Raw genomic sequence first — 20,467 nt, forward strand, 5'->3', positions numbered from 1 at the left:
GAAAGTTTGGGAAAGAAAACAGAAATTTAACCATACAATTTCTGGGTAGAAAGTTGTAAGTGTTGAAAGGGAAGTGAAAAAACATAAAACAGTAAATATATGCTGACAACTCAGAATAATATAGAATCATTTATAAAACATAGTTCTTTTTAAGAACTTTAAGCAATATTTATTGGCAATTATGTGTTAAACCCTGTGCCAGCTATGTTAAGAAAAACATAGAATGATGGGTTACCACATCCCAATTTTTATTAAAAGTTTGTATCTATAAATTTAAAAATTCACATACATGCTTAGTAGTAATAGTATGTAAGAGAAAAATCCATATTGTTATTAACATTTGAGATATTTCCAAGAATTTGTTTAATTTTTTTTCTTTTTGTTTGTATTATGAAATCACACAGCCTCCTTTGAGCTCCTTGAAGGGATTTTTGTCCTCTGGGATGCCCTTTACCAGTGGATCCTCGCCAGATCGTTCTTCAACGTAATCTCTTACTTCTTCACAACATTTGGAAACCTTAAGGGGAAGGAAAAAGGGATGACTCATTTGGTTTAAAACAGAATACTCCAGATGCCAAGAATTTATTTATTACAATAAATTTTCAGGTTGTATAATTTCAGTTTGATTCTCTCTGCTTTCCACCAATGCATATTTACTTTGTAGGAAAGAAGCAAGTTGCACCCTTCCCACTCCTTCTGGATATATCTCCAGACAAAGGAAAAACAGCTGGCCACGCTCCAGCTAAAGATTCCCAGCAGACACTGCCTCCAACATCAAAGGAGACAAGACCCAGGGATCAGAACACAGCTGGCAACAGAAGTCAAGGGTGTCACCAGAGTTCATATGGATTATATCTTTTTCCTCATCCCAAAAATGTGACACATAAAGGTGGAAGAGAATGAATAATTATTAAATTCCTGGCTTATCACCATCCCTAAATTCTCAGAAGTATACACATGTAATTTTTCTTTACACTCATCTACAATGATTGAGAATGGTGGTTCACTAGGTGAGCTTTAAGGGGTCAAGGAACTTTGGCTGATTTGTTCAGTGTATCCCAGCCATCTAGAACAGAGGCTGTGTTCTTTAGTGCTCGGTGAATAATTTGCTGGACTGAATTATTCGTGTTGTTTTTGAGTTTGCTCTTCACTTATCTGCACCATTATTGATTAATGATTTAGTAAAAAGCAGGCCTTAATATTTTAATGGTTTCATCTATAGCCTGTTAAGTTACCACTTAACATTCCTTGTAGAGAGAGGTGATGTTCTATACATATATAAATATACATATATATACACACGCATGAAATCAAATTATTCAAACTCTTTTAGCTTCAACTTGTTTGTTTTCAATTAATGTATCTTTCATGACAGTAACACTGAGCTACTTTATTTTTGTCAGTCTATTAAGTGGCCATTCCATAAGTCATTTAACCAATTTACTGTTTTTTTTTTTCAAATGAAATCTTTAGGCCACTTTTATGTAAATTCCAAGGAACATTTGATATGACTTAAGATTATTTTATAACTATGCAAACTCATTAATTACATATTAGAACAAATTATTTTCAACTGGGGCCAGGAAGCATTTGTCAGGTTAGTTTCTTCCTTCAAAGGATGATACTTGCAGATTCACATAACTTTTGAAATATGCATTAATTTAGATTAACTTTTTTCCCTCTTCCTCAGTGGTCCCACACTCTCCCCCTAAAAGTCACTACTTTTGGCTTCACCCAGATGACAGGAACAGAGGTGTGAATTGCTGTCCTTAATTCAGTAGTCCATAAAGGGTTGGTTTTGAAGGTGCCTGGCTGGGATCTGAGGATATGAGAATGAAAGGAGCAACAAATTGCCTAAAATTATATATGTGTATAGGTTTAAAAATTATTTCAGTGGGGCTTAATATAAATATATGTAGTTTAATATAGGATTGCAAGGCTCTTCTAATTTACTAGCTATTTAGTCTTAGTTAAGGTAATTCATCTAAGGTTCATTTACTTCATGTATAAAATATGAATAGCTGCATTGGTTGCCTTAAATGCCTAAGAGGTGCCTGGCACAAGAAGATGCACAAATGGTAACTATTTTTAGCTATTACTACAAAGATTGTCTTTAGTCATTGCCTGTTACATTGACTTATAGTCATTGCAAATCTATCAGCTTCAGAAACTGGATGCAAAGACTTGTCATACTCAAAAAAACATCACTATAATATGAATCAGTCTGGTTCATAGAATCGATAATAATTTTAAGATAATAATAATATAATGACATAAAGCACCTGCTGTTACCAGGCATTGTTCTCAGAGTTTTGTGTATATTATCTTGTTTATTCCTCCTAATTATCCTCTGAATTAGATGCTATTACTATCGCTGTTTTGAAGAAACAGAGGCACAGGTGAGTTAGATAACATAGATGAGGGTTACACAGGCAGAAATTTGTTGTGGAGCAAGAATCTGAGCTGGGAATATGGTTTCAGAGTATATCCAATTAACCATACTTGGATTATCCACTTAACAACTTACCCATACTGAGTATATCCACTTAATCATACTGTACTGATTATACATCAGAGCTAGGGGCTCAGGACCTGGAAGTTCCATTTTATATATAATAGAACATATATTATTATATATTATATACAGAAATAATATTTCTATATATTACATACATATTTCTACATATTATATAAATTCATTTGTTGAACTCCTAACCCCCAAGGTGGGGTTTTTGGTAGGTAATTAGGTCATGAAGACAGAGCTCTCATAAATAGGATTATTGTCCTTATAAAAGAGACCCCAGAGAGCTTCCTCACCCCTATCACCAGGTGAGGACAAAATGAAAAGACATACATTCATGAAGGAGGGAGCAGGCCCTCGCCAGACACCGAATCTGCTGATGTCTTGATCTTGAATGCTCCAGCTTCCAGAGCTGAGAAATAAATTTCTGTTGGTTATAAGTCACCAGTCTATGGTATTCTGGTACAGCACCCTGAGGAGACTAAGAGAGTACAGGTATATGTATGTGTATCTATATGCATATGTGTTTATGTGTGTATGTGTATGGAGTTTTTGCGGTCTGATATTAAATTGGTTTGACTTCCAAGAGCAGAGAGACATTGAATAATGGGGAAAAGGAACCCCAAAGCCTGATTAATGATGATGTATGTGATGTTTACCCAAAATAAAAAGTCCAAAGTGAACTTACCACAAGTGAATAATAAACACAAAGACAATCACCTTGCCTACAAAACAATAATCCCAAGTACATAAGTGATAAAACAACTTTTGGATATTTCAACTTAAGAAGAGAAAACTTTCCTTTATCCCAAAAGTTCATTTTATTTACCCCGAATTGTAAAAATAAGGACTTTAACTTGTCTGGTGTATGTTGTAAGCCTTAGTAATGATTTAATTTTATCTTTACAGCAAAACATTTTGCCTGTATGGAAAGGGAAACAGGGGAGTTTGAGATTATTATAAACATAGATGAAGCCCAAAATCCCAGTTTTGACTGGGAGCAGGCATTTTGAACAAAGTATGAAGATAACACAAGATCTTTTTTTACTTTGTCCTGATAAAATGAGATGTTTTAAAAATGTAAGTTTGCTGTTACCACTTGTGGAGGTTTTGTTCTACTATTAATAACTTTCCTAAAATGAAGTGATCTAAAATACATATCTACATTCTCCAAGCTTTTATCACTGTTTGTTTGGTGGTTTATTCCTTTGCCATTTCTTCTCCTTCTAATGGCAGTGAACTGTTGGTAACCCTTTCCAAGATCTGTCAGATGTTTTCAGGAGGAACCAGTGAGTTCTTACATTTGAACTCATCTTTATTTGCCAAAGAAGAGTAGAATGTACTCATTTATTACTGACCATGACAGTGCAAGAGGGGATGATATCATAGCTTAAAGTATTGCAGCAATATCAAAACATTGTATCAAAATATCAATATCAAAATATTGCATTATAAAGAGAAGTTTAGAAAAGTAAAAACAAAATGCCTATATTATTGCATGCATATATTTATTTTATTGCTTATCTAAAATATAGTTTTTGTCTCATATTCTCCTACTTTCTTTTTCTCTTTTTTATTTTCTTTCTTTCTCCTTTCTTTCTTTCCTTTTCAGCTTTCTTTCTCTCTCTCTCTCTCTTTCTTTCTTTCTTTTTTCTTCTCTTTAAAAATGTAAAAGCATTCTTATCTTAGTGGTCATACAAAAATAGGCTAAGGATTGGGCTTGGCCAAAGGAAAATGGTTTGCCAACCTCCTTGATTTAGAATCTAAATCAAGAGATAGTTGTGATTGATTATCAATTTTCTTAATCTTTGATAAATTTTTAGATGAACAATTTATTTGTAACTACATTAAGCCTTTCCAGCCAATGTTTTCTAACCTGGTACTCCCACAGTATCTCTAGCTTAAAATAAAATTCTAAAGAAAGCAGCAACTTACTAGCATTCTTTCCAGTGTCACTTCTTTCTTGAGCTGGTCAACTTCCATCTTCAATTTGTCCTTTTCTGTCAGGTCCTCAATATTGATTACTGGCATCTTTTTGCCTGCTGAAGATGTAGAAGGTTAGCAGCTGTGCATGAATTGCTGGAGTTATTTCAAGTCAGTCTTAGCCAACAATTCCCTCAGCTCTTAACTTACAAAGTAAACTGTTCTTTGTTTTATTTTAAATATCCCAGGATAACCAATTTCATATGAGCTCTCTCTCTTAACAATTCTAGCAATGCACACTAGCCTTGGGATTTTAAAGCTTCTTCCTAATCTTCACTAATATGATTAAGTCAAGCATTTGACCCTAAACACCTGTTCAGCAGGTTTGTTGGGAGGGGTGAGTTTAGTCAGTATATCATCTAAAATACTTAAAGCGGCTCCTTGCCCCTGGTCTTTTGTATAGTGTAAAATTTGGGGTTTCCAGTCCTTACTTTCAATTCCAAAACCCTCCACCATATGTTTTATGTCATTTAACTTAGTTTGAGGTCATTTGGAGGACGGTCCATTAATTCCCTAAATCTCTAGAGTATTTAACCTGGTATTAAAAGGGAACCATATAAAAAGTATCACTATAATTTCATTATAAATAATGGATTGTTTAAATGTGTACCCGTAGAATGGAAATATAGTAAACAGTCTTATTAATCAGAAATAAACTAGTGTATTACTTGTAAGTGTTTTTCCAACAACACCTGAAATTTGCCTGTAACTGTCACAATGAATCTGGTAACAATGATGAGCAAATTTAGCAGGCTAAAGGGGACATAGCAAGTCTGATCTACCAATAAACATCCTACTAGAACAGACTCTTTCTTCTGCCCTCTTAGCAATTCCTCTTCTCCCCAATTAGACCAGTGAGTAAGGGGGAAGAAGGCTCAACAGCTGGTGATAATCCTATGAAATTGCCTGGGAAAGATTTCAGTGTAGCCAAATGGCATTGTACCTATAGTGTCTCCTCCTTCTCCCTAGTCCAATTTTTGTAATGAGGTATTATTATAAAAGTAAGTGTATTTAGATCACATACTATTTCAGAGAACAACATAATAACATTGTACATCTACATGAAAATACTCTGCTAATAATATATCAGCAATTAACTTATTTCCTTGAATTTAAATGGTGTTTTCATTTCCAAAACCTTTGAAGAAAGATTCTTTCCCTTCCCAGTCTTAAAATACCTTGTTCTTCTCTGCATAAGTAGTAGTTCAAGAATTTTTTTTTTTTTTTTTTTTTTTGAGTTGGAGTTTTGCTCTGTCTCCAGGATGGAGTGAAGTGGTGTGATCTCAGCTCACTGCAACCTCCGCCTCCTGGGTTCTAGCGATTCTTCTGCCTCAGCCTCCCGAGTGGCTGGGACTACAGGTGTGTGCCACCACACCCAGCTAATTTTTGTATTTTTAGTAGAGATGGAGTTTCACCATGTTGGCCAGATGGTCTTGAGTTTAAGATAATTTTAAGGGACAAATGTCTACATAGGCCAACATAGAGGTAGAAAATAACACACTGTGGGTACTTGAGCCCAATGTGTTCTATGTTTTTATTTTTGCTTTTCTGTTCTTTAAGAAACACTGTGACTATACAAAGGTTATTTCTTCCTGTATAAGCCTGTTTTGTATTTGGGAACCCAAATTTTATTCTCATCTTCCTTCCCACTCTTTTAGACTAAATATAAAACTTCATTAAGTATTTTTGATGATCATTTTTACCTTTTGACATTGTTCTTTGCACAATTTTTCTTCATTTTGGAAAACTTTTAATTCCTTTAGGTAATGGCTCTTCACACTCCAGTGTGTGCAGGAATCACTTTAGGAAACTCGTTAAAGTTATGAGTCCAGCCTTAGAGATTCTAATTTAGTAGATCTTGGGTTGGGTTTAGAATTTCATTTTCTCTATTCCAGGAAGCCCTCTCATATACTTACCAGCAAAATAATCGTTTACTGGTACTTGCTAGCCATGTGACACTGACCAAATTACTTAACCTGCCTGTGCCTTAGTTTACAGGGAAATAGGGGCAATAATATTACCTACCTTGTAGATTTGTTGAGAGTATTAAATGGGGGTAACGTAGGTAAGGACTTTGTAATGGCGTGTAGTACACAGCAAGCACTTGCACGTGTTAGCTGGTGTTATTCACTCTGCTGTGCTTCCAGAATTTCAAACTGTACTTTCTTATATGGCCCTTGCCATATAATATATGTGATCTTATAGGTACTCTAAAGAAGATAGGTGATATTACTGATACACTTAAAGGAGATCATGCGTACATAATTTGGCTCCTTTAATATCATGCATTCCAGCTCTCCTTTTTTTCCAGGGTAAGATACCTAGTCCGCAGCAGCTGCAGGTGTTGACTGTCAAGGGCAAACCTTTTGCACAGGTTGGCTCTTGTCTGATGAGCAACACTCTTCCTGATGATGCCTGGGAGATTATGCTCCCATCTGACCCCTGAGGTTGACTTGGAGCAAAGGGCTGGCTAATGTGGGGTCCTATCAGCCTAGCCCCCTTGCTTCTGGGCTGAAAAACTTTGTTGTAACTGAGAAATTTCCAGAGCTTTCCATGGGTTTAGAATCATGCTAGACTTCTGAAACCACTTTTGACTAACTTCTCCTCTTGCCCTAGCCTTACTCCTTTAGCAGTTTCTCCTGAGAGCTTGCCCTGGAAAAATTTCTTACCCAATAATTCCTGTCTTAGGCTTTGCTTCTAGCAAACCCAACCCAAGACACAGTGGATTTTTAGAGCCTTTACAGGGGAGGTCATACCTTGCATAACTTTTATGTCCTCATTACTTTCTATTGTTCTGTATATTGTTTGGTATATAGAAGAGATCAGGAAGTATTGACAAAGTCACCTAACCTATGTCATATGCATTTACCTAAACATAGAAAAACATCCAATTTTTCTAACTTCATTTTATCAATAAATGATTTCTGAACTCTAAAATGCTGTGATTCACCATGCTCAATAATATTAAACACTTAAAACACTTTATTTAGAGCAAATATATTATTAGAAGATTCTAGAATTCTTACCAAATTTGATGGCACAGGTCTTATATGAGAAAAAAAGAGGACCAACATTTTCACTTATTTCAAGGACACAAAGAAGAACAGTGAATATTGTCTGTATGGAGATTCCAAATGTTTAGTGTTACATTGAAGTCAATGGTTCAAATAATTCAAATTTAGTATCATCTACTTTACTCCCTATTCCATTTTGCAGATGAGGCAAAGGCATTCCAGGGAGTTTGAATGCCCTAAATTAAACAATGAGAGGCAGTGGAGCTGAGGTTACAACACAGGTGTTTGTTTTTCATTCCAGCACGTCTGAACTGAGGTGTTTTTCATTCCAGCACATCTCTCTCAAACTAGTGTAAAGGAGTGGATTTCTTTCTTCATACCCCAGAATTACATAGAAAGTCCAGAGTTGATGACAAATAGCACTAAAGCTGCCCTTCATAGTCTAAGCTTTCAGGTTGCTCCACTTCTCCACAAAAAAGTCCTAAGAGACTAGGTCAGATTATTGACCCTATTGCCAACCATCCCCACCCCAACTTTAGTCAAAATTTAAGGGGAAGACTGAAGATCTATAGACAAACAAGCTAAGACTGCTATTACAGCCAGCCTGGGGGAAAGCATACCCTAGTTAAGGAGATGTTTGTCCTGTCACTTCTTTCTCCATCCTGCACTACCATCAGAGTATCTAAGGTCCAATAAAAGGCAGGAAGAGGGTGGGAGAGGGGGAAGTATTTCTGAGTTGTATCCCATCCATAGATCCCTGGGTTCTCAATGGGGGAAATACTGCCCCCTAGGGGCCCTCATGAAAATATGTCAGCTTGTTTATAACAGTATTCCATAATTTTTGTGGGTATGGATAAGGAATGTCAGATATCTTGCACTTTCCGGGATCCTGCAGCATAAGATGAAATGTGACACATTCAGCATGACTGTCAGATATGCCAGGCTTCCACATATGCAAAAGCCATATTTATAGTTCTTTGAACCTTGAAACTCACTTCATTTTACATAGAAACAAAATATTTTTCTTGGTTATTATATACTCTTTTTACAATAATGCATATAAATAAAAGGAAGACCATGCACCAATAATTTTTGTTTCTCTTTCAGAAAATCATATCACTCTATGTAGGCATGGGCTTGATATATGTGTATCTATTCTCAGCTGCTATGTCCACGGTAATTCTATACATAAAAAAATCTATTTCATTATGTATAGTCATGGTGAATGTTTTCATATTATATTTAGTCTACATAATTTGCTGATTTTTTGTATTTTATAAATATAATTTAGGTACTGTGATGGCTAATACTGAATGTCAACTTGATTGGATTGAAGGATGCAAAGTATTGATACTGGGTGTGTCTGTGAGGGTGTTACCAAAGGAGATTAACATTTGAGTCAGTGGGCTGAAAAAGGCAGACCCACCTTTAATCTGGGTGGGCACAATCTAATCAGCTGCCAGTGCAGGCAGATTAAAAAGCGGGCAGAAGAAGGTGAAAAGGCTAGACTGGCTTAGCTTCCCAGCCTACATCTTTCTCCTGTGCTGGATGCTTCCTGCCCTTGAACACCTGACTTCAAGTTCTTTAGCTTTGGGATTCAGACTGGCTTCCTTGCTCCTTAGCTTGCAGAGAGCCTATTGTGGGACTTTGTGATTGTGTCAGTTAATACTCCTTAATAAACTCCGCTTTATATATATATCTCATATATATGTCATATATATGATATATATAAATTAAATAATTAGTTTAATTATTTAGTTAATTATTTAGTTTAATTATTAGTTCTGTCCCTCTAGAGGACCCTGACTAATACAGGTACCATACTGATGGGTTTGGTGAGTTTTTTTTGAGACAGGGTCTCACTGTGTCACCCAGGCTGGAGTGCAGTGGTGCAATCACTGCTCACTGCAGTCTTGACCTCCCAGGCCCTAGTGATCCTCCCACCTCGCCTCCTGAGTAGCTGGGACTACAGACATACGCCACCACGTCCAGCTAACTTAGTTTTTTTTTTTTTATAGAGATGGGATCTCACCACATTGCCCAGGCTGATCAGGCAAGAAGAGGGCGGGAGTGGGAGAAGTATTTCTGAGTTGTATCCCATCCATAGGTCCATAAACTTACTCCTGAGCTGAAGTGATCCTCCTGCCTTAGCCTCACTATATTGATGGTTTTAAACAGGCCATTACAAAATATTTCTTGTACAAATGAGACTCTGGATTAGATGAAATTCATGGTCATAGAGCCCCAGAAGTGGTAGAGGAAATGTACATTGTCTTGACTTTTCTTGGTCTTAAATACTAGAATGAGTTTTTATTAGCCAAATATGGCCCACAACGATGATATCAGTTTAAATGATTGTTAAAGAGTAGCTACTCATTAGGAAATGGCAATTCAACATAGCATGGTTGCTGATGCAATTTCTGTAAAAAACATAAATCATTTTTAATGCTTACATCTCAATACATTGAGCATTCTCAGAAAACATTGTTACATTGACAAAGTGTAAAAAAGAAAGGTAGATATGCTTAGCAATGCAAGCACATCATGGAGCTCATAAGTAGGGGGGTAGGAAGCTTCCTTAAATGTACCACGTTTTAGCGTTTGTTAAACACTTTGGGAAGATAGAACTCTATAGAGTAGGTTAAGTATCTCATGATGTCTTTCAGAGCTTCCATTACATTTCTTGCTAATTTATTCTAGAATTAAAATGAGCTGAGGTAAAGTTAAAAGGCCACCTGTTTTTTTTGTTTGTTTGTTTTTACACATTATCCATAAATGTATTTTGAAGTAGAAATACCTGATAAATAAAATACTTAATTTATAAAGGGCTAGATAAGAGAGAAATTATTCAAATTATTTTAAAAACTTATTTGTTTTTATAAAGGATTAATTACAGATTCTTTGAAAAGGCAATGTTGCCAGCACACTTTAATTATTTGATTTATAAACATGTAGTTTGACATGAAACTATATTTATACATAGGTAATTCTGACAATTTTTCAGAAACAAATCCACTATATTATGCACAATAAGCTTGTAATCATATAGATGTAAACTTACTTATTCTATACTATTCTTTTTTATCCTGACATTTTACTTGGCATTATAAAAAGATAACAGCTAAGAATTTTTATTGAATACCTATTGTGTGCCAGATATGATTCTAGGTGCTAGAGGTAGAACAGAGGGAAATAAACAGATGAAAACCTTTCCCCTCAAGGAACTTACATTATAGTAAAGGAGACAGGCACTCACAAAGGTACAAAAGTAAAATATACCAAATTTTGATTGAGATAAGTGCTAAGGAGAAAAATAAAGCAGGAAAGGAATAAGAACAGTGTTAGCAATGTTTCAGTTACAGAGAGGATGGCCAAAGGAGCCCTTTCTGTTGACAATGTTACTTGAGTGAAGATCTGAGGGCTATGAGAGTTGGCTTCATAGGTATCAAAGAGAAAATCATTCCGAGGAACAGCAAGTACAAGCAACAGTAGACAAGTATGAATATAAGGAGCCCAGTGAATTCAAGGGAGAAGTAGTATATGAAACCAGTGACCATGTAGGTCTTACAGGCCACTGTGAAGACTCTTGCTTTACTCTGAGTGACTTAGGGAAGATTGGAGGATTCTGAGTAACAGAGTGACATTATCTATCATATAATTTAACAGGGTCACTCTGGCAGCTGTTTGGAGGCTAGCTCATAGGGGCAAAGGTGGAAGCAGAGAAGGGGCAATTGCAGTCAAGGTGAAATATGAGGGTGGCTCAAACCAGTGTGGTGCGAGTGGAGGTGGGGACAAGTGCTGAGATGCTAAATACATTTTAAAAGCAGAGACATCAGGATGTGCTGACGGATCAGATGTAGAATGAAAAAAAAAGAGGGAAAAGAAAAAAATCGAGATGACGCTATTTTTTTTTTTTTTTTTTTTGCCTGAGCAACCAAAAGAAGGGATTTGCTGTTTCCTGAGATCAGAGACTATAAAAAGGGAATACCGAGTCTCAGATACTTGTTAGCCATTCATTGAATAGGTGGTCTGCAGTTTAGGGGAGAGGCCAGAGTTGGGGGAGAACCATGAGAACAGCGGAGAACACCAAAGGTAAATAGGAAAGAGAAGAGAACAAAGGACTAAACTTTGTGGCACTTGAAAGTGAGGGAGATGAGTTGAAATTTACAAAGGACAGTCAGTTTGCTGTCTTGAGGACGAAATGAGATGATATTAGCCATTTTGGAACATTCATCATGTAATAGACACTCTGATAAATACTTAACATGCAATGCCTTTATCTCTATGAATCTACTCTTTTTTCCCTCTGTCTTTCTACCAGCGCCAATAATGTGATAGAAGCTCACATAGTATTCATTTATTCATCAAATATTTATTATGTAATTACCATAAGCTAGGCACTCATTTGATTGCTTGAGGTTAAAGCAGCAAATTCAGCTTTCTTATTTCTTGCCGTGTTTATAACTCCTCAGTATATATCATTTTTTTTCAATTGAATTTTTATGGTCAAATAAAAGGTATTTTTATGGTCAAATAAAAGGTAGTTTTGTTTATTTTTTTCCAACTGGTCAGGTTGATCATAAATTTTATCATAGTTCATTTTTTGAAAGCCAGTTTCTTTTGTATCAGTTGCTATTTTACTACATGGATACCATTCTTTCTCAACATGTTAGCTTATTTTCAAGGTGCACGTGACTTATAGACAATCAAAAATATTCTATGACAACTCACTTTCTTTCCCAGAACAACTCTGTTTCTCTGTTTCCACTGTGCCATTTGAGTTTTCAAGACATTTGTAAAGAAGAAGGATAGTGGTAATAGAAAGTCATTGGTTTATTTCACAGATGTTCATGAGAGCCTACTTTCCAGGTCTCATTCTTGGCTCTGTGATATAGTGGTAAATAACACAGGTAAGCTTTATGCTCTCACAGAGCTTATGTAACAGTGAGAGGATCAGACAAGTAAAACATGCATTTTTTTACTTGTTTGATATACTAAAAGTACTCCAAGTTCTGTGTGGGGTTAAATGGGAAACAAAGGTGAAAACAAGGAGCTTAGGTAATGGTTCCTTAGAAATTGCAGACTTGAACTACATTGGCTGTTGTGGCTATAAAGAGATATGAGCAGATTAAAAATGTGATTTGGCTGTCATCCCAGCACTTTGGGAGGCTGAGGTGGGTAGATCACCTGAGGTCAGGAGTTTGAGACCAGACTGGCTAACATGGCGAAACCCTGTCTCTACTCAAAATACAAAAATTAGCTGGGCATGGTGGTAGGTGCCTGTAATCCCCACTGCTTGGGAGGTTGAGGCAGGAGAATCGCTTGAACCAAGGAGGCAGAGGTTGCAGTGAGCTGAGATTGCGCCATTGCACTCCAGCCTGGAAAACAAGAGTGAAATTCCGTATTTTTTTTTTTTTAAGTGATTTGGAGGTAGAATTGAAAGGACTGTTGATGAATTGCATAATTAAGCAGTGGTAGCTCTCAAGAATGACTCCAGAGATTTTGCCTTGAGAATCTAAGTAGAAGGGTCATTTACAGAAAGGAGGAAGACTGGGGATATATAAAAAAGACTTCAGTTTAGGACATAAAATGTTTGAGTTTCTATTACACATTCAAGTGGAGATACTAAATAGATATGAATGTTTGAAATTTTGAGAAAAGATCTAGACCACACACAAATACATGCATATGTATGTGTATGTGTATATGTGCATGCAAGGTTTATATGTATATGTATTTGAAATGACATAAGAAAATAATATGGTTAGAAAAGAATTCTCAGGGTTGAGCCTTGAGTCACCTAGCCAGGTGGTTAGCCAGAAAAGGACAGATTGATTGAGAAGGAGCAGTCAACAAAGTAGGAAACAAACAAAAGAATGTGGTGTTATGAAGACTGAGAGAAAACATTTAAAGAACGAGGAAGTATTTGTCAAATACTAAAAAGAATTTAGATAAGATGTTAATGGAAAATGTGATGTTGGGTGATTTTAAAGGACAGTTGCTTTGGGTGTCATATATTGAGAGGTCTAGTAGCATGTGTCAAGGTTGCTCTTGACAATAGCACTTCCTGTTCTTCCTCTTCCCAAAAGGAAGTTTAATTGGAGTGATCTGGGAAAAACAGGAGATGAGGAAGTGGAGGAAGATAGTAGAGGTAAAATTTTTGATAAATTTGGCTAGAAAAGGGAGCAGTGAAGTGGGAACACTAATAGGAGAAGGATATAGAGTCAAATATAAAATTTAATTTTGGGTTGAAAAGTCAGAGATAAAGCATTCCAGATGGAAATTATTAAAATCTGGGTGTCTTTGCCAAAGAGTAAGAGGGAGCAGAGCTGATGCTGTTGAAGAGAGGAAGGAGTAAAGCCATTGAGAAAACAAGAGAAAAAAGGTTGAAGAGAAGTAGACAAGGGATTGGTCTCAGATAGGACCTGAACATTACTTCCATTGTAAGAGAAAGGAAGACTAAAGATAACTGAGACTCAGTTGGCCAACAAAAACAACTAACTCACCCTTCCCTGGCTGGTTCAGAATATGTAGTCGAGGTTAACGTATTCAACTCTCTTCTAATGTAAACTTTTCAGCTCCACTCAGATTTTCCTCAGCTAATAGTCAATAAGAGAAAATACATAGTGAGGGTCCTAGGAGATGTGTGTTCCTTTCAAACTTCAGCTATTGCCTCTTCCTGCCCCAACTAGCAGATTGTCCCTCGTGTGATTTAAGATACAAAAGCTTTTCAACGTAAGCCAGAAAAAATGAGCATTTGGAGAGCATATGGCACTGCAGTAATTAATGTATAACTAACACGAGATTTTGGCCATGTTATAAAAAGACAATATATTTGAAAGAAAATGTGTCTTTACATTTGAAAGGTCAAGGTCCATTACTTTCTGCTAAATATAACTGTGAAAATGAGGACTTTAGTGATTAAATTTCTCAATCCTCTAATCTGATTATCAATTTTGGCAGATGTTCTTCTTAGAGCATTATGGCAATGTATTTAAATTGTAGCTATCTGTTTGCCCTATGAATGAATTATGAACTTTGTGTTTGCATAGAAAAGAAAACTGATATAGCGCTGTCCAGGTACTGAACCAGGGTCACGAAAATATATATAATAAGCTTGACTTTGGCCTCTGTTAATGTGGAAAAAAAGACTGTGTATACAGTCAATGAGACCAGGGGATCAGGATTTAGACTGCCTGTGCTAACTGAATAGCTTTGGGAAAGTCATATTATCTATCAAAAGTTTCAGCTTTCTCATTGCAGAGTAGGGAGAGTAACGTATCTCCCTCAAGTCGTTATTGTGCGGGATTTAATGAGCTAATAAATTCAAGGCACAATGCAAACTTTCACTGTTATGTCCACTAGTATTGTGATTGCCAAGGAGATTTCCACATGATATACAGGGATTAGGAGAACATTCCTCTTCCTTTCTCCATTCTTGATGTGCCAGAGGCTTAGTAACCCAGGCTAGAATTTTGGCTAGGTGGTGAGGCAGCACTGAATTGGGAGGTCTTGGATAAAAATCATCTAAAATTTGCCATAATCTTCTGGATGCCATACACAGTTAAAGATGTAGCAACCTGAGTGAGAGAAAAGATGGTCTGCATCGCAAGTAGACCTAATGACACTTGAGGGAATGTACATCCAGGAAGTAGAGAAAAGTCGTTTCTGAGATTCTGCTCCTCTGGCAGAAGGCAATACTTTGCTACAACCACAGCACCTAAAACAGCCAACCAAAACAAATAGATGAAGGAATGTGTCTCTGTATTGCATAGGCCTGGAAGATATAGTGTCAGGTATGTTTGCATAGAGTGGATTTTATTTGGAATTGAGCTTTGCTTACCTTTTATTTACTTCCTCCTCTATAATCCTGTACAACCTAGTACATATTTTTGATGTTGTACTGAGAACACTGTTAATGTAACTGGGTTATATAGCATTCATTCATCTACCCTATTATGTTATGAGATCCCTCATATTTGTATCCCAAATTGTCTAGCATAAAGTTTGTCACACTTCAAACATTTAATCAGCTCCCTTTAAAGTAGATTAATGAAGGAATGAACACAGTAAGAGACACGTTATATACCCTCATTTTCTCTTTCTTTCTAGGGAGAAGGGGATTCATAAAATTAGGCACAGAGGATACCCATCCTTTCATGTGGCTTCATCTTATTATATAGCACTTTCAAATGCACTCTGTGCCTGACACAGGGTGCATTAGAGTAAATGTTTCTCACATGGCCCAGCTGATTAGAAAAATACCTAGTTGGTGAAGGAGTTGCTTAAACTTTAGCAAAACCCTCATGACCATTTATTGCTCAGAAGAGATTAACTGCCTTTCTTAGCAGATGTGTAAACTCCTCATTAGTGCCAGCTGGACTCATTTCAAGTTTTATTTTGGCAGGGCTTAAACTAAGAGGCAGCAAAAACTGTCTTTGTTTATTAAGGAGTTATCAGTGTAACTCCTTAAATACCTATGTTACATAATATGTATCCCCAAAACACTGGGCTCAATTAATTCTCATCATTCACTCATAAGCCAGACATGCTACCTCTCTCTAAGGTGTCTGAGAGAGAGGAAGACCATCTGCCACAGTCCCTTTCTTAAATTCTTGGTTCACCTACCGGGATGGCAGGGCTCTCAGAGGATACAGTATCATACTCAAGGCATGCGAGGGGCTAAACAGGTCAAAATCAACTTCATTTGTTGTGGGGTCCAGGGGTGTGGTGGTGAGAAAGATCAGAGGCAGCAATCTGACACATGCAGAGGCGCTCCTGGACTCACTGCAGCTTTTGCATTTTTAAATTCCGGTATTTCATATTCTGCTTTAAGGTCTTGGTATGGTAGACAGAACTTAGGTCTAGGTGTGATAGAAAGAATATAGGACTAAGAATCCAGAACTGTGGATTCTAGTCTCAGGTCTGCCAATAACCGTGGCAGGTAAACACGACCAGATGCTTAACCTTTCTAGGTCTCAGTTCACACTTGTCCAAAGTGAACATACTTATAGTTCCATTCAGCATTCAAATTACAACTCCATGCCTTATTTTTACAGAACTCCAGACTCTTTTGAGCCTTTGTCTTTAACCACAGACAATTTAATTGTCAATTGGTGTAGCAATGACAAATCAATCTGGATGACTGTTTTTCCCAGTTATCTCTAGCCTTGCACTTCCTGTTGACTTTGGACAAAGGAATTACTTTCCTCAGCCTTGAGGCAGCATTTTGGCCTAGACACTGGATTAAGGAGATAGAAGTGCTATGACATCCCTTTGGAGGCTGATTGTGGTGGTCATGTTGCTCCTTCCAAAATATTCTAAATGTAAATTCGGTAACGTCAAAGTAGTCTCCAGGAAATTTAGATTACCCTTATGTTGGAAGATGTCTTTTTCATGGATATAAAAATATTCAATTATTTACGCAATTAAGAGGAATACTTTTTTTTGTAATAACCTGGGTTAGTAATCTCAAACTTCTGCCAATTCCACTTCTTTGATTCTCCTTTCTCCATCTGTGGTCATAGAGGTTTTAAGGATGCACCCTGTTTGGCACAGAAAAGGAGAAGGAAATCAGCATTTCTAGAGCATCTCTCGGGACTGATTCCAACCTGCATCTACAGACCACACCACAGAAGGGTGAGAGGCCTGTTTTTGCCCCCCTCCCATTTCCACTACATGCCTTATACAGCAGCCCTGAGTGGGCTGAGGATTCTGCTCTGAAATCCCCTTGAAGCTCATTTCCCTAGAAGAGACTACCAGGAAGTGTGAGAACTTCGCAGGCAGAGAAGTGGTCTGTGAGCTTACTTAAGAGAAGAGCTGACAGGAGCAAGGCCACGGGCTTTAATTCTATAAGGCCATTTCATGTTGCTCTGTTTCCTGATGGGAGTTTGATGCTCCATCTCAAAATTGTGTGCCAAGGCCCTCAATGGGAAGTAGGATATGGGATGATCTGGATGAAGTTTGTGCCATTGTGTGAGAGGCTAAAACAATATCTTTGAATGCATAGGCATTTTCCATTTAATCCTCACAACACATCTGTGAGGTAGAGTTATTATGTCTATTAGAAAAGGAAACTGAGGCTCAGAGAGTTTTAAGTAACTTGTCCAATGTAGCAAGGAATAAAATTCAGGTATCCTCTGAATTCCAACTCTATCTTTCCATGGCACCATGCAATTTCCCAAAATGTCTGACTTGATTCAAAAGGGCTAATCTTTTTTTTTCTTTTTAGTCAGATTCAGAGTCTCACTCTGTCATCCAGGCTGGAGTGCCATGGCACGACCATAGTTCACTGCAAATTCAAACTCTGGGCTTAACCAATCCTTCCATCTCAACCTCCCATATAGCTGGGACTACAGGTGTACACAACCATGCCCAGCTAAGTTAAAAAATTTTTTTCTGTAGAGATGGAATCACACTATGTTGCCCAGGTTTGTCTCTGACTCCTGGCCTCAAGCGATCCTCCTGTCTCAGCCTCCCAAAGTGTTGGGATTACTAGCAGGAGCCATTGTGTCCAGTGGTTCTTTTTTTTTTTTTTTTTTTTTGTATGAGCAAAAGATAATCAAAAAGTGTACAGCACGTGAGAACAAAGAGAAATGACAGTAGTCAGTGCTCCATGAAAACTGAGTATCAGTCTTTCAATTTTATTTTGGTCTAGTTTAAAGATATATTTAATTTTATTCAGAAGATAGATATAGGTAAATTTGAAGTTGAGTCAACTTTTCTCCTGAATATGATTCTCGGTAAATGAGTGGTAAAATTCCCTCCCCTAATAATATTTTGAAGGAACTGGGAGGGTCTAATCTGACTTTACTCTGAATGTGTCATTCCGAAACTGGCTGTCTGTCTCAGTGGTTGGTGCCTTAGAGCCAGCTCACACAGATTGTGGCCATGGGGAGCTCTGACTCTTGGAGATCTTTTCCCACCTCGGCATTCAGTGATTCTGCAGTGGCAGCTTGAAATTGACCTTAGTGAGCGCATTTACACTGCAGAAATCAGTTAACTATACAAGCCATCTCCATCCCATTTTTTTTTTCCCTACTGGAGAGGTGATAATTAAACATTTATCCTTATAGTTTCAACTATCATTCTTAATCATAGACATCTGCTAATCAAAGCTGACAGCATTTCCAGATCAGGCTGGTTTTCCTAGGACTGTGACCTTGTAACTTGACATCAGAATGACTGAAAACTGGCACAAGGATATAATGTGCAAAATACCCCAGATTATTAACCCACTTTGAGCAAATGTGTCCTATACTTTTCAGGGCTTCCTGAAAACTTGAAAGAGAACTTCTGTAAACTACCCCCAGTATCCTCAGAAGTCAAGAATAATTATTTACTTGAGAATGTTGAATACAACAAGAGAAAAGGGGAAGGGAAGGAAAGTATATTAAAATGTCTTCAAAAATATCTTTAATATTTAATGTAAAATTTCACTGTAGGTAATTGTTTGTATTAAAAAAAAAAGTAGATCACAAGCTAATATGTCAAAGGAACAGGGAACTTTAATGGATGTACTGACATTAGGAAATGTGTGGGAAGACACTGATCTGATCAAATCTTCAGAACTCCCCAAGACTATCTCTCTGGGCTGCTATGGTTCATCTCCATAAACATAGTTACAGACAAAAACATAGCCTCATACATGCTTGGTTGGGATGTAAAACGGTACAATCATCTTGAAAAAATCCTTTGGCAGTGTCTAACATTTCTAAGTATTTTATCCAAAAGTAATAAAAATTGCAGGTCCACACAAAGCAGCTTTTTTCATGAGCCCCCAAACAAACTAGAAACAACACAAATTCCAGTAATAAGAAATTTGTGATATATTAGAATATTACTCAATGATTTAAAGGAACAGACTATTGATACACACAGCAACATATTTATACATTGTGGGATATTCATACGTTTTGGTAAATTCATACCTTGGACTACGCAGGAATTAAAAGAAACAGACTATTGATGCAATGACCTGGGTGTATCTCAAAAACAGGAAGTGTGAGAAAGAAATACTACACAGTGAATACTTTATAATTCCGTTTATATGAAATTCAAGAACAGGCAAGTCTAATCTATGGTAATAGAAATGAGAAGACTGTTTGCCCCTGGCCTAAGGATGGAAGGATTGATTTAGGAAAAAGTCTGCAGGAGCTTTCTGGAGTGATGGAAATGTTCTAATTCTTTTTTTTTTTCTTCTTCTTCTTTTTCTTCGTTTTGAGACGGAGTTCCACTCTGCCGCCCAGACTGGAGTGCAGTGGCGCCATCTGGGCTCACTGCAGCCTCCGCCTCCTGGGTTCAAACCATTCTCCTGCCTCAGCCTCCCGAGGGGCTGGGACTACAGGCGCCCGCCACCACGCCTGGCTAATGTTTTGTGTTTTTAATAGAGACGGGGTTTCGCCATGTTGGCCAGGCTGGTCTCGAACTCCTGATTTCAGGTGATCCACCCGCCTTGGCCTCCCAAAGCGCTGGGATCACAGGCGCGAGCTACCGCGCCCAGCCGAAATGTTCTAATTCTTTATTGGTGGTTACACAGTTGACAAAATTTATCAAACTGTCCACCTACGATATATTATAAGCCTGTATTAAATGTAAATTAGAACTTGATTGAAATCTGTGTGTATAAATATAAATATACACTTATTTACATTTCTAATCTAATCTGAAGGTCCATTGCAACGAATCCCGCTCCGCTCTGACCCAAGAATTCCGCACTTTCTCTCCACCAGCCCTTCAGATACCTGAACTTTATGCCTTCAAGAGGTGGATTCCGGCTTCTTTACAGCACAATCACCAGCAGGTCATTTCCGTCTAGCTTGCCGATTTCCCATTACTGACACAACTGCTCCCTCAGGGCGACCCAGTCTGGACTACAGGAGAAAGTTTGGGAGGCACGTTCAACTTTTCAACTTGGCGGGGAATTCCTCTCCCTCTTACACAGTTTGCA

The 20,467-nt window shown here is 37.4% G+C and overlaps 1 protein-coding gene across 7 annotated transcripts; it reads right to left on the reverse strand.

Moving 5' to 3' along the window:
- Window positions 1-231: 231 nt before the first annotated feature.
- GNGT1 (G protein subunit gamma transducin 1) lies at window positions 232-20,423 on the reverse strand. Of its 7 annotated transcripts, none has more exons than XM_054559477.2 (4): window positions 20,262-20,423; window positions 14,025-14,117; window positions 4,457-4,560; window positions 232-517 (listed from the first exon to the last, which is right to left on the reverse strand). In XM_054559477.2, the coding sequence occupies exons 3-4, from the start codon at window positions 4,550-4,552 to the stop codon at window positions 389-391; spliced, it is 225 nt and encodes a 74-aa protein (XP_054415452.1). In that variant the 5' UTR covers window positions 4,553-4,560; window positions 14,025-14,117; window positions 20,262-20,423; the 3' UTR covers window positions 232-388. The 7 variants fall into 7 exon arrangements, with proteins under 7 accessions (XP_054415452.1, XP_054415451.1, XP_009241282.1 ...); XM_054559476.2 differs by having other exon boundaries at window positions 4,457-4,563; XM_009243007.4 differs by lacking the exon at window positions 14,025-14,117 and adding an exon at window positions 16,976-17,063.
- Between the last annotated feature and the right edge of the window lie 44 nt (window positions 20,424-20,467).

The sequence above is a fragment of the Pongo abelii genome, chromosome 6, assembly GCF_028885655.2.
Source record: "Pongo abelii isolate AG06213 chromosome 6, NHGRI_mPonAbe1-v2.0_pri, whole genome shotgun sequence".
Lineage (NCBI taxonomy): Eukaryota > Metazoa > Chordata > Mammalia > Primates > Hominidae > Pongo > Pongo abelii.